Below are 13,487 nucleotides of genomic sequence, written 5' to 3'. Positions count from 1 at the left end.
GAGACCTATTGCCGCACACTCCTCCTGGAGGGGCCCGAGAGCATCTGCCTGCTTCAGCGTGGGACTCAGGTAGAGATGGGATGGGAAGGGATGAGAAGTGGGTGAAGGCAGGGGGAGGTGGGAGTGACACTGTTTCCTGTCCACAGGAACAATGCATCACTTTTGACAGAGTCCTGGGTTCTTACGCTGCTGAGGTAGGGGGTCTGATAGGGCGATGGGAGGAGGGTGGGTGCTGGGTGCTTCCTGAGCCCTTTCCTCAGCGCAGGCTGAGTCAGGGCACCTGAGACAGGGGGCTGTGCCTGTGTCTCCCTGCAGGAGGCAGAGCAGGAGCTGCTAGCCCGAGCCCAGTCGACGCTGGGCAGGGTGGGCCAAGGGTACAGTGTGGCCCTGTTGCTTCGGGGTCGGGAAACAGAGGCGCCACGGCTCGTGCCTCAGGTGAGTCCCAGATGAGGCACCAGGCACAGCTGTCATGAGGCTCAGGTGTTGCCTCCTTTCCAGGAGACCTTCCGATACTTTCCCCTCCCCACCCTGGCTGGACTAGGTGCCCCTTCTTGGGGTTCCTACAGCATCCTGTGGTTTTGCCATAGTCAATCTACGAAGCTATTGAGAGATCAGGGAAAGTAGGAGGCTGGGGTCCATGAGGTCAGGGAGGGGTGGTGTGCAAAGATCAAATATCCAGGGAGGTGTAATTCTCACTGTTCTTAGTAATACTAATAATGATAATATACTTGAAAGTTTTGTTTTTGGGCTTCATGAAAATGCCCCCAAACTAAAATAGTTGCCTCAGAAACTTGTTGTAGGTCCCTGCCCGGGCCAACAGCAAGTCCCACTGAAAATATCTGCTCACTTGTCTGGCTCGCTGCGAACCAAGAGGGCTGGGGCTATTTCTGTCATGGCCACCATGGCCATAGCACCCAGCACACAGCCAGGCACAGACTTCAGCCTCAGGAAATGAGGAAGAACAGATTAATCCTTTCTCAATTCCCACTGAACCCCTTTCTCCACTTTAGCTGCTGCAGATGCTGTTTGAGGAAGCTCTGCCCCTCAGGGGCTCTGATGCTGTGCTTAGTACTCTTAGCCTGGTGCAGGTGAGGCCCTGGGGGAGGGGACACCTGGGGAGCCGAGGCCATAGTGATGCTGCAAAAGAGCCTGAGGCTTGCGGGCAGCCTGAAGAGCGTGGGTCTAGCCCCACTCTGCTGCTCATCAGCATCGGCTTGCCCTGATGGGGTCTCCTTTTTTCTGCCTGAAATGGCTGAATTTTGGTGCCCTGCTTGGCCCACAGGGGCCCAGTGGGAGGATCATGTGAACCAAAGGTTGAGAAAGGTTCAGACTGTAACAAATGTTGTGCTTGTGTGATCTCAGCTCAGCCCCAGTGGGAGGACTCAGGACCTGCTTGCTCCAGGAGCAGAGAACCTGTCGGTGCTGGATGTGGCACCTCTGGGCTTGTGAGTGGCCTGAGCCCAAAGGCGTCTGAGGGTGCTTGACTTAAGGCAGGGCTGATGCCCCAAACCAAGCCATCAGGCTTCTCCCCACTGCCACCCCAGAGGAGTTCTGAGCTTGGGGTCATGCTTACAGGGCCTGGGTGTGCTCCCAGGACTCCCTCTCTCCATCTTCCTTTCATCCTCATGTCTCATCCCTCTCCTTCTTCTCACCCCACCCACGTATACCTTTTCAACTTAGTCATTACCATCCTGGTACCATTTGAGCATCTCACTAAGCAGAACTTCAGCTTCTTTATCTGTAAAATGGGAGCAATCTCAACTACCCTATTTCCCTCCCAGGGCAAATGATAGGAGAAAATAAAAAAGATCATGAACATGAGAGGCTTTTAGGGGATATACTGAGCTTGGAGACTTGGGGGTGATTCTTATATGCTCTTGGGATTCCCATGGGCTCCCCATGCAGAGATTCTGGGGGGCTGGACAGAACCCTCGTGCTTAGGAGCTGAGCTCAGCCTCCTCTTCCTCCAGGGTGGTGGTAAATGCCACTGAAGTGGAAGTATCTGACTCAAGAGCTGCCTCAGAGCTGTACTTGCAGGCTGCAGTTGGTGAAGGCAGGTAAGGACAGGAGGGCACCTGTCACCTCAACCCACTCCCTAGCCATTTGGCTTGATCCTATGCTCTCCTCTACAGGGCCTGCTCTCTGCTCACCATCACCATGTCCTGCCCAGGGCCTGACCCTTCTGAGGGGCCTGGTACCCAGAGCATGTGGCAAGGAGCCTTGCGGATCCTGCAGCTCCCAGGAGTCCTGTAAGTCTAATGGAGCCTTTTAACAGCTTTGGGGAAGGGTGGGGATGACTGAAATATGGATGTAGAGGCCCTAGGAAGCATCAGAGTTTCCTTTCCTCTGACATACTGAAGGATTTGCTCCCTTTGCTCATTTCTTGCAATGAACTCCCTCAGCTTTTCTGTAACTCCTATAGTTTTGAGGGATAGTATTGTCAGATCTTAGTTGACAGTTTCTTTTCTTTGAGGACTTTAACTATATTATCTCACTGCCTCCTGGCCTCCACCATTTCTGATGAGAAATTGGTTTTTAATCTTATTAAAGATCTCTTGTACAAAACAAGTTTCTTCTCTTTTGTTTTCAAGATTCTCTCTTTGACTTTGGCTTTTAATAATTTGATTATAATCTGTCTTGGTGTGAATCTCTTTGAGTTTATCCTCCTCGGAATTTGTTGAGCTTCTTAGATGTGTAGATTCATGTTTTTCATAAATTTGGGGGAATTTTTGAACATTATTTCTTCAAATATTCTTCTCCATCCACCAGTGGACATCTCCTTTCTTCTTCCCTCCTTCCCTCTGGCAGAGACTGTCCCCTGTTGCAGGTGTTGGCTGGTGAGGTTGTTGGTGAGGAGGTGGAGGGCTCTCTGCCCTGGATTGTCTCATGGCTCCTGGAAGGAAACAACTACAGTGGCCTTCTTCTTCGCCTGGACACTCAAGGTGGCCTGGGGGAAGGTGCGGGGTTCTTTGGGAAGCTCTGGGATCTGGCCTTCAGCCCCACCCACCTCTCACCCAACCAGCTGCAGCCCCCACCCTAGCCAGCCCAGAGAGAGCCTCACCCATCTGGGAGGGCCAGGATTCAGAAAGGTCCCAGGGTTGTCAGGCTGCCGAAGTCTGGAGAAGCAAGGACAATAGTAAAAGCAACCTCTCACCCTTCCAGAGGCCTTCAACAGTTTACCAAGCATTTTTACACTAATGAATACCTTTGATTATCACAACCCCATGAGGCAGATTGAATTTACAGGTGAGGGAAGGGAGGCAGGCTTAATTTATAGATGAGGAAAGCAAGGATCAGAGAAGGGAAGGTACTTGCCTATTTTCACACACCCATTAAAAGATCAAGCCTCTGTGAAATATGACATCAGAGATTTGGAGGAGGTCAAGCAGAGGGTAGAGATCAAACAAGAATGTCCATGAGTTGATAATTGTTGAAGCTGGGTAATAAGTAGATGGATTTCCTATACTATGTATATGTTTGAAGTTTTCCATTAATAAAAGAGAAAAAAAGGTCTGGCCCTCTGTCTTCAAAATCAACAGATACACATTCATTTAGCCAATATTTTTTCAGACCTCACCCTGTGCCAGGCACTGTGGAATGAGGAAATAAGCTGGGGCAGTGCATATTCTTAAGGACAAAGCACAGAGGGAAAGAAGTATATTAATGTCCAGGCCAGTTTGGGATAACAATCAAGGGTAGAGGTTTTAATGTCTGACCAAACTGGACTTGAGTTTCAGCTGTGCCACTCACCAGGAAGTTCCTTGACCTCTCTGAGCTTCAGTTTCCTCTAGAAAATGCTGGGGGAGGCAGGGTAAATCAGAGCTGCTGCCTCATTGGAGTGTTGTCTGGATAAGAAGAGGCAATTCATGAAAAGCCTGAGCATAGTACCATCAAGCACGTGTAAAAGCCTGCTAAGTGTTAGCTATTTTCATGACTAGTCCTATTAATACAAATTAAAAATATTATAGGCAGTGTGCTTTGGAGTTCAGAGGAAGGAGTGATTCACTCTGTGTCTCCTCTTACTAGGCAGCTCCCAGAGCTTGCTCCAGGCTGCACTGTTGGGGGCGGCGAGAAGGAGGATGAAGGTGAACCAGGTGAGGCCCACCCTGTGGGATGCAGTAGAAGAGGCCCGGGCCCGCCGGGCTGGCCTGAAGAGCCTGCGTTCAGGCCTCCTTGGGGACACTCTGACAGAGAGCGGGCTCAGCCAGCTGGGCAGGGCACTGCGGGAGCTGCAGGTGAGCAAGGTGAGGCCTGGAGGTGCCTGGGCCAGCAATGGCTGCAGCCCACCCTGAACCCTCTCTCCACAGGTGGTAAAAGCCTGGAGCCAGCGCTTGGGAAGCTGGATGCTCAAAGAGGTCAAAGCTGAGGCTGCGGGACTCCCAGAACCACGGGTATGTCTTCTCATCCAACCTCTCTGGAGTCTCATTGATGTCTGCCTTCTTCCCTTCTGTTCACAGAGCACTGTGAGGGGGCCCTTCCTTCATTTATTAATTTATTGATTCCAAAACATTTACTGACCACTCACTATGTGCAGGGCACAGTGTCATGTGGGGGCTGGGAAATCCCTATCCTAATGGAGTTTACTAACCTCTGGAGAAAAACATTTACACCATGATCGGTGCTCTGAAGGGCTTATTTGAAGGGTTCTATGGGGGCATCTAAGTTAGTCTTGGCATGAGAGGGAAGGAAGACTACATGGAGGAAGTTGATCATCTAGCAAAGATGAATGAAGAACATTCCAGGCAGAGAAAATAACAGGCAAAGTCTCAGAGGTAAGCGAATGTTTGATCTCTTTACAAGACTGCAAGCAGCTCAGTTTGCTGGAGAATAGAGTTTAAGGAAGAGAGCCAAGAGTGAAGGATTGGAGAGTGAAGCAGGGGCCTGGTCATACAGGGCTTTGTCAATCTGTTGAGATGTTTGAACTTTGTCTCAAAGGTCAAGGGGAAGCCACAGAATTCTTTTAAACAGGGAAGACAACATTTCTCCTACTTTTCAGGTGAGCAAACTGAAGTTCAGAGAAGCGATCCGAGTGTCCCAGGGTCACTGGGATAATTAAAGGCAGCAGAGGTGCAAACACATCCAAATCCAGACTCAGTGCTGAGCTTTCATCCCCTTAGGATGCATGGCTTCTCTTGTGCAGAAGGGGGCGCTGTCCTCCATGATTTGGCACAAGGCGGCTGGAAGGTTGCCCTGTCCAGCTTATCCTTGTCCTTCCCTTTTCATAATTACTCATAACTTCTTTTTACAGACCTGGGCCTTGGGAATTAGGCCTGTAAACTCCCATTTATTGAGCACAGCTGGCCAGTGCTTAGTACTTTGGGTGCCTTATCTCATTTCATGCTCTCCATGACTTTTATCCAGCTCCATTTTATGGATAAGAAAATGGAGACTCAAAAGACTAGCCAACTGCTGGAGGTCATACAGCTAAGAAAAGGAGGGTGGGGACACTGATCTGTCTGTTTTCAAAATCCATGCTGTTCTGGGAGGAAAGGTATGGAATTCTCACTAATATTTTCTCAGCAGGTGATAGATTCAACAGCAAGCCACAGCCCAGGCCTCCAGGAACCTCAAGGTGAGTGTGGGAGTTGCAGTGAAGCTGGGGTCTTCTCCACCTTTGGTGTGCTTAACTGCAGTTTCCTCCAGTGGCAGGAAGAACAGCATCTATAGAATCTGGGCTCCTCGGAAAGCATCCTCCCAGGGGCTCTGAGGAACAGGTACCATCTTGTGTACTCCCTAACAACTGGAAGCTGTTGGGGGAGTGAAGAGTCACAGAGCCCAGATAATGTTTCCTGTTTACGCTGCCCTAACATCAGGGAGAAATACTGAGCTTCTGGCAAAAAGGGATCAGAAGGGCTACTAAGAGGGGGAGGGTGTAGCTCAGTGGTAGTGTGTGTTGTGTGTTTTGCATGCCTGAGGTCCTGGGTTCAATCTTCAGTACCTCCATTAAAAATAAATAAATAAATAAATAAATAAATAAATAAATAAATAAAATAAAATAAAATAAAATAAAATAGTAATAAAAAACACCTAATAAATAAATAAATTAATTAATTAAATAAAATAGTAATAAAAAACACCTACCCCCCTAAAAATTAAACAAAAAGGACTACTAAGGGCAGGATATGGGAAGGGGCTGTTTTCCTACTGGGTTGGATCAGAGGTATGGGACCACTAGGGCCTCCACAGTTCCTACTGGCAGAGTCAATACTTGTCTTCCCCCATGGCCTCTGAGCCTCTGTCCAGGCCACAAGCTCTTCCAGGCCAGTTAGTCTTCTGCAAGTAATTCTAGGAGCAGCCCTGTTAATGGGGTTCTGGTGGAAAAGTTGGGCCCTGTGTCCCAAGGCAATGTGCTCACATGGGCTTCTGGCTGAGCCCAGACTGATGCCCCCTAGGCCCAGCAGGCCCCAGATGTGGCCCTGCAGTTCTTCCTGGCTCAGGCCCGGAGGCAGAGACTGCGAGAACGGCATCAAATCTGGATCCAAGAGGAAATGAAGCATTTGGAACAGGAAAAGGAGGAAGTGGCAGGTGACCAGGTCAAAGGCCTGGGGGCTAGAGAAGAGGTAAGGACAGTGGATGGGACTTGAGGCTCATTCTAATCTGGCCAGGCAATGTGCTAGGGGCCGGGGTCTTGTGTCAGGTTGGGCCCTACCCTCTCCCTGGCCCTCCCAGGTTTGTGGGGGATAGACAACGCAATTCTCAGTGCTAAGTGCTGTGGCAGGGGGAGCTAGTGGCTCATGGCAACAAAGAAGCGCACCTGACCCATACTGGAGTGGATCAGAGATGGCATCTAAGCTGAGACTTAAAGGACAAACAAATCAGCCAGAACAATTCATTAGACCATGAGCTCCACATGGGCAGGTTGTCCTCATCACATACAGGCACTCAGTAAATACAACTTGTTTAAACAATAAAACTTGTGTGCACAGAGGTGGCGGGGAGGAGGGAGACATGTTTCTAAGAGAAGAGAATTCCATATGAGCAAAGGTCCAAAGGGAAGCAGTGGCAATACAGGTTCTGGGTACTGTGTATTGCCTATGTGGCTGGAGGCTGGCAGGTACGTAGTTGGAGCAAGGCTAAAGAGACAGTGTGTGCCTCTGGATTTGGACTTTACCCCAAGGGTGACAGTAAACTGTTGAAAGGCATATGTCATCTGAGTTCTGTCCCTCACTAGCCACGTGAATTTGATCGTTAGGTCACCTATCTGATCCACTGTTTCCAAGTCAGTAAAATGTCAACTACCTCAAGGTTGTCATTGGATAAAATGAGATAATAACATAAAGTATGTAGAACAGAGCCTGGCACACAGGTGGTAATCAACAAAGAGGATGTATTATCACTGAAGCCCTCCAAGGAGAGGCACAGATGGCACCGGGAGCAGGCAGCACTGAGACTCCAGCTGGAGGCCCTTCAGGCAGAACGGGATGCTGCGGAGCAGGACCTGGTAGCGCTCTATGACCTGTACGTGCAGGCTGCCCGAGCCCGGACATGCCACGTGCTGCAGGTTAGTGTGGACAGAGGGCAGGCCTTGGGCTGGTTCCAAGGCTGGTTGACTGATGGGCATCTCTAACTCTGGGCACAGGTATTCCGAGCCTGGCGGGGACTGTGGGAGGAACGGGCTGTGACCACAGAGCATCACTACCGCAGCTTGCTGGCTGGAGTCCTGCAAGACACCATCAGCCTGGCTACACAGAACCAGGAGCTCCAAGCCCAGAACCAACAGCTTTGGCAGACTAGGCTGGAAGCAGTCATGCTGGATTCCAGCCTTGAGGAGAAACCTGGTAATTAGGAATCCTTCAGGGGCAGTTTCCTCTTAAAGACCTTAGAAGGGAGAGGAAGTTGGGACACAACAGCCAAGCTAACTTTCATTATGGATTAATAACACCACCACTAACCAGGTCTCACTGTGCCAGTCCTTGCTAAGTGCCTGATATCCAATAATTGATTTAGCCTTTTCTACTACCCTACATAGTAGTAGGTACCATATGACCCCCATTTGAGAGATAACGCAACTAAAGCTAGGAGAGGTTGTGTAACTGTCCAAGGACAGCCAGCCAATAAGTGACGGAGCCAGAATTCAAACTCAAGCCTGGCTGGCTATAGTTCTACACTGTAGACAGTAGTGGTCCACAGGTTGCAGCGCATATCAGAATCACCTAGGGAGCTTATTGGAAAAAAAGAAAGAAAAAGAAAAGAAAAAGAAAGAAAGAAAAAGTAAAGAAAAGAAAGAAAAAAAAAAGGAAAAAGAAAAAGAAAAAAAAAGATTCTCAAACCCCACTTCCTAAGATTCTGCTTCAATAGGCCTTGTTTTTTGTTTTCTTTTTTCTTTACCAGCTTACCAGGTATTCTACCATGGGAGCAGGGCCAGATACTCCTCTGGCCATGAGAAGAGATAGCAGGTAGGGATATCAGTGAGGGAACCAGAGATGAGAATCAAAATCACCTTCCTTTAGAGTTCTCTAGCCTACAGTCTACAGTTTGCCTCGCTGGGCCCAGCACCTTCTATTCCCACAGCTCCCTCCAGGGCCCAAGTTTTGTGCTTCAGAGAAAGTCCCAAAATTATGTGACAGAGTTTCAGCGCCATGGAGTTCTCAGAGGAAATAATGCTGCTGGCAAGAGCTGGGAGAAAACAGATTTTTTCTCAGTCTCTGAGTCACCCCAGGATTAAGATACTCAGGGCACCAGAGGAAGGAAATTATGCTTGAGAGGAGATACGCAACAGAGAAGACACAGGACAATCAGGGCCGATTGTAGGAAACTACACCCCGGAACACTTTATTAAGACCTTATTGCTTACACGTTAGACACTGATTGAGCTGTACAAGTTTCCCTGTGCCTGGTCCCAGGTCGCTCTGTGTATAGCTTTCCCCAGGCTGTTGAGAGCTGGGACGCTGCTAGGAAAGGGCAGGACCCAGAGTGGGAAGAATGGTACCTCCTAGGAGCAGTAGAGGGGGCAGTGGGCTTTGAGAGGGCCCTTGGGGTGAACAGAGAGGTCAGGAGTATAGGCTTAAACCAGGGCCCAGGGGCAACATTCCCTGAGATGAGTCAAGCCCCAGTCCTCTCTGAGGTTTCCAGAACAAGGGCTGGGTGTGGAGAGAGCAGGGGGCATTGTCTCCAGGCGCTACTGGAGCTAGGGGAGCATGGCAGAGTGGCCTGGGTAATGGGGTTATGATGTGTGGTAACTGGGCTTTCCTGCATGACAGTCGGCAGGGGGCGAGGGGTATCCATTATGGGTGAGTCATGTGCCAAGGCTGGGCTGGAGCAGCCAGCACCAGGCCTGGGGGCAGTGGGTCGGTGGGGGTGACCACAGTAGGCAAGGAAGGTCAACTGCTGCCCACGCCCCACTTTAAGCGACTGCATTCATGCAGGATGAGGCAGGGGGCCTCCTCCATTCCCATCAGGAATGGTATCTTTTCTCAGGCCTGTGTACTGATGCTCTCCTAATTCCTTAGCCCGTAAGAACTCAGGGAAGGGTGGGTTAAGAGTTTCCTTAATCAAACCCAGCCTTCGAGTCTCCCAGGGATAACTCTTCATCCACCCAGCTCAGAGACTAACGTGGCTGCTCTCACTGACCCAGCTTTTCTCACAAGGCACTTGTTTCAGGGCTGCCAAAGGGAAGGAGGGAGGATTGGGAGGTGGCTCTGATGGTGGCACCCAACCTACAGGTCAAGACCCAGGGTGGGGTTAGGTCAGGGGCTAGCGGCTGCCATAGTACAGGCGCACAGCCAGGCCGATGAGCAGTGTGGCTAGGAAGAAGGCAGCTGTGAGCTGCAGCCGCAGCAGGGCTGCTGAGAGCACAGCATTGACCACTAGTGAGCAGGACACAACGAAGAGGCGCGTGATGCTGCTGCCGTGCTTCATGACGGCTGACATGAGCAGTCCATTGAGTGCTTGGCTCAGCACGACGAGCGCTGCCCAACCCGAGAAGCCCTCCAGGAGGCCTGGGCCGGGGCCGCCACCTGCATGCAGACCTAGGTTCAGGAGCACACCAAAAGTGTAGAGGAAGAGGTTCTGAAGGGCCAGGGGCAGCCGCTGTCGTTTCATGAGCAGCTCTGTGTACACGGAAGACAAGCCTGAGATGAGGCAGTACAGGATGAGAAGCAGCAGTCCCAGTGGAGTGATATGCAGGGGCATGGGGCCTGCAGCAGCTGCTGAAGGGGGCCCAGGAAGCGTGTTCCCAGGGTCCCGGAGGCCACCAGCTGCATAGCAGGCTCCCGCTGCCATCAGCAGCAGCAGTGCTAAGCCCTGGCGTGCGGAGAGGCGGTGTCGGAGGCAGAGGCAGTAGAACAGGGCTGTGCTTCCGATCTTGAGATTGCTCAGCACCTGGTAGGTGCTGGGGTCCATGTAACGTTGAAGATAGATCACCAGGTTGTTGTTGGCACCATAGAGCAGGGCTGATAGTGCGAAGGGGGCAGCTTGGCGCCAGGGTGGGGTCCCCTGGGGCCATGCTTGCCAGCCCACCAGGAGAGAGAAGGCGCACAGTAGCAGCTTCGTCAGTTCAGTCAGCAGTACGGCCGAGGAGGGCCGGAAGGGCATGCGGCCGTCTACATGGCACAGCGCCAGCAATGGGGCATGGGCCCCGTACATGGCAGTGGACAGGAGTAGCATCAGGGTCCAGCGGGCCTGCCTGGGACGGCCCAGGCCTGGCATACCCCCGTCCTCTACATTCATGCCCAAACTAGACCTTGGGTGGCCTGTGTAGCTGGCAAGGGGACAACGGGGACTGTGATGCATCTGGGGAAAATCAAGTTATGGAGCTGGCTCCCAGGGGTGAGGAGCTGTGGTACATTGCCAGAGAGATACTGAGAATCAGAGTCAGCTGCAAACCCCACAGCAAGGGCTGGAAGAGGAAAGGGTTGGTGGCCCTAGAAGCCAGTCTTGGGGCCAGTCCCGTGGGGTTATGGAGGGAAGGAGTCCAGGGTGCTGGCTGATGAGCCACTGTACAGCCTCTGCAGGAAGGGAAGTGAGGATGAAGGCAGCAGGAAAGCTGGAGTGAGCAAATGGGTGAAAGCCCGGGAGGCCAGGGGCGGCATCTGTGGCTGGAAGGCTTCCGCCTGCAGGCCCCAGCTGGTCATCCTGCCTCCCTCATGGGATCCAGAGCTAGTCGGGCCCCTTGCGCAGTGATCGAAGATAGTCCCTCAAGGTCTTCTCTACATTGGGCACAGCATATGCCTGCGCTGCATATATGCCAGTGCAGGTGCCCACGGCAAAGCCCAATACTGCCGATGCCCTCAGTTTGGCCACCACGTAACCAGCCAGGAAGCCCTTGAGGAATGGGGAGGACAAGAGCGAGCCATCCTGTGGAGGAAAATGCAGGAGGAAACTCAGCTAGGCTCTCCCCTTCTCTAGTCAGGAGCTACTCAAGGGGCTTAGCACATCCCACCACCTGCTCCTCCTTACTCAGGAAAGCTGTAGTATGCTCTCCAAAGATTTTCTGAAGATTCTGGAGGCAGAAAAAGAACCTAGAAGTCCTGATCACACAATGCCAGAACCCTGTGGTTAGAAGGCTCTAACCACAGAATCCTACTGAGAAAGAGGTCCCTGAAGAATCTGACCCCTGCCTGCTTCCCGTCTCATTTCCTAGCACACTCCCCCACTGCTGCAGCCAAACTGAACTGCTACACCATCCTACCTCCCACCACAAGGGATTTGCCTATGCTATTCCATCTGCCTGAAATGTTCCCTCTTCCCCCTCATCACCTAGTTAACTCCTAAGATTTAAGATCCCAGTTCGGGGGAGGGTATAGCTCAGTGGTAGAGTGCGTGCTTAGCATGCATGAGGTCCTGGGTTCATAACAAAAAAAAAAAATCCTTCCTAGCATTGATATAATATGGTATTATGCCCATTTTACAGACTAGGAAACTGAGGAAGAGAGATTAAGTAACTTATGTATAGTCACATTATTAATAGAGGAGCTAGGATTCAACACTAAGCACTCTGGCTCCAGAAATTGTTCATTTAATCACTGTGCTATGTGACCTCTTGGTACACATGGATCTCAGGAAAGAGTGATCTGGGATGCAGATTGAGATCTGAGAGTTATCAATTGAAAAAAAAAAACAAAAACCGAGTTCAAATGCCATTTTCTCAGGGAAACTTTCCTGGGAGGAAGAGGAGGGGTCACAGAGAACAGGCCCTTAATAACCAACCATTTGCTGAGTAAGTCTCTACCACACATTTGAAAGCATATTGGCCATGAAGCTTAAGGGGTGGGGGGCAGGCACAGCCTTACCTGGCCCACACCACTGCTGACTTCGTCTTCCACACGCTGCTGCAGGCGCTCAAGCTGGTTCTTGAGAAATGCCAGGTCCTTAAGCTTGGGCAGAGAATCCTAGGACAAGGGAGAGGCTGGCTCCAGAAGGCTGACCCAGCCCCATCCCTACTCAAGTCTATCAGAGACTGGGGGTAGGGAGGAGTGAGTCTGAAAAACTTCCTATAAAGCCTCCCTGAGATGACAGTGATTAATAAAGGAAGAAAGGGATTGAAAATTAAAGAATTCGTATAGGGGCCAGGGAAGGGGTGACAGATGGGATCTGCATTGGTAACTTACAACAACCCTTACAAGAAATTTTGCATAGCAAGCAGTGTATAGGGAAGGCAGGAGGGACAGCTAGGGAACCTTCAGTTAGGTTTATCAGGCAAGCAGTAGTGACTATAAGCTACCTGAAGGTGGTGGGTAGCCTCCCGCAGCCTAACACAGGGACTGCAAGTAAATGTGTGGGTGGTGCTGAACTTCAAGACTAATGATGAGTAATAGCCTGAGGCAGTTCCCTGGACAATCTGGGGGTAAACGTGATTTCTGCCTAGGCTTCTCCCCCTTTCCCCTCAAGGCCACCCCAAATTGAATGTGTGACTGGATAAGCTGGGGTTTGGTGGGTGGAGGGGAGAAGGAAGGTGGCTGTCTGCAGGAGTGTGGGTAAATGAACTGACTTATTTTGGCCCCACTAAGTATGAAATTAGTGTGTGCGAATGCGGATGTGAGTGTCCGTGTGGACTGGAAACTCCTTGTCTCTGGAAGGGAATTTTGGGGGCCAGGGAATAGGGCAAAGTTAGGAGTGTATGCAAGTTAACTAGTGACGGTGCCAGGTGGGGACACCCGGGGGACCTCCGGCTACGCTTGCCTCGCGTAGTGCTCCGACTCTCCACTATTGAGGTAGTCGACAGGAGTAATACCTGCCCTCAGGAGGAACAAGGGGCAATCCCACCCACGAGTCGCTGCAGTTGTCGCCTCGCCCCAGGACTCAGAAGCTGTGAAGAGCACCCCTAACTGCAGAGAACCCCACGTTCACTCACCTTGTCATCCGCCATTTTCCCCGCCGAACTTGTGGCGCAGGCGCAGCACCGCCTCCCTCCTGGCAAGGGCTACCGCCATCTTTACTGGGGGCGGAGGCACTTCCGGGGCATTTTTGGAAAGGGTGGAGGCGCGTTCCTGGCGGTCTCCTTTTAGCAGATGACGTGACCTCTCTCGTTGGGACCCAGGCTGCGTGCG

The 13,487-nt window shown here is 51.3% G+C and overlaps 4 protein-coding genes across 4 annotated transcripts; 2 read left to right on the top strand and 2 right to left on the bottom strand.

The window, feature by feature from the left end:
• Positions 1-214: 214 nt before the first annotated feature.
• Positions 215-2,253, top strand: LOC141575563 (uncharacterized). The gene is made up of 6 exons (XM_074355050.1): positions 215-229; positions 316-435; positions 1,011-1,088; positions 1,363-1,445; positions 1,971-2,057; positions 2,133-2,253. Exons 1-6 carry the CDS (start codon positions 215-217, stop codon positions 2,251-2,253), a joined length of 504 nt encoding a protein of 167 aa, XP_074211151.1.
• Positions 2,254-2,751: 498 nt separating this feature from the next.
• Positions 2,752-8,433, top strand: LOC141577094 (uncharacterized). Its single transcript, XM_074360804.1, has 8 exons — positions 2,752-2,942; positions 4,027-4,235; positions 4,308-4,391; positions 5,524-5,572; positions 5,644-5,714; positions 6,393-6,560; positions 7,343-7,501; positions 7,580-8,433. The coding sequence occupies exons 2-8, from the start codon at positions 4,080-4,082 to the stop codon at positions 7,784-7,786; spliced, it is 894 nt and encodes a 297-aa protein (XP_074216905.1). The 5' UTR covers positions 2,752-2,942; positions 4,027-4,079; the 3' UTR covers positions 7,787-8,433.
• A 307-nt stretch (positions 8,434-8,740) lies between these two features.
• On the bottom strand, positions 8,741-10,731 carry SLC35A4 (solute carrier family 35 member A4). The gene has a single exon (XM_010971753.2). It carries the CDS (start codon positions 10,729-10,731, stop codon positions 9,694-9,696), a length of 1,038 nt encoding a protein of 345 aa, XP_010970055.1. The 3' UTR covers positions 8,741-9,693.
• A 366-nt stretch (positions 10,732-11,097) lies between these two features.
• Positions 11,098-13,460, bottom strand: LOC123613296 (SLC35A4 upstream open reading frame protein). The gene is made up of 3 exons (XM_045507953.2): positions 13,292-13,460; positions 12,231-12,329; positions 11,098-11,295 (listed from the first exon to the last, which is right to left on the bottom strand). Exons 1-3 carry the CDS (start codon positions 13,304-13,306, stop codon positions 11,098-11,100), a joined length of 312 nt encoding a protein of 103 aa, XP_045363909.1. The 5' UTR covers positions 13,307-13,460.
• Between the last annotated feature and the right edge of the window lie 27 nt (positions 13,461-13,487).

The sequence above is a fragment of the Camelus bactrianus genome, chromosome 3, assembly GCF_048773025.1.
Source record: "Camelus bactrianus isolate YW-2024 breed Bactrian camel chromosome 3, ASM4877302v1, whole genome shotgun sequence".
NCBI classification, from domain to species: Eukaryota; Metazoa; Chordata; class Mammalia; order Artiodactyla; family Camelidae; genus Camelus; species Camelus bactrianus.
This window is presented reverse-complemented; position numbering and strand designations above follow the sequence as displayed.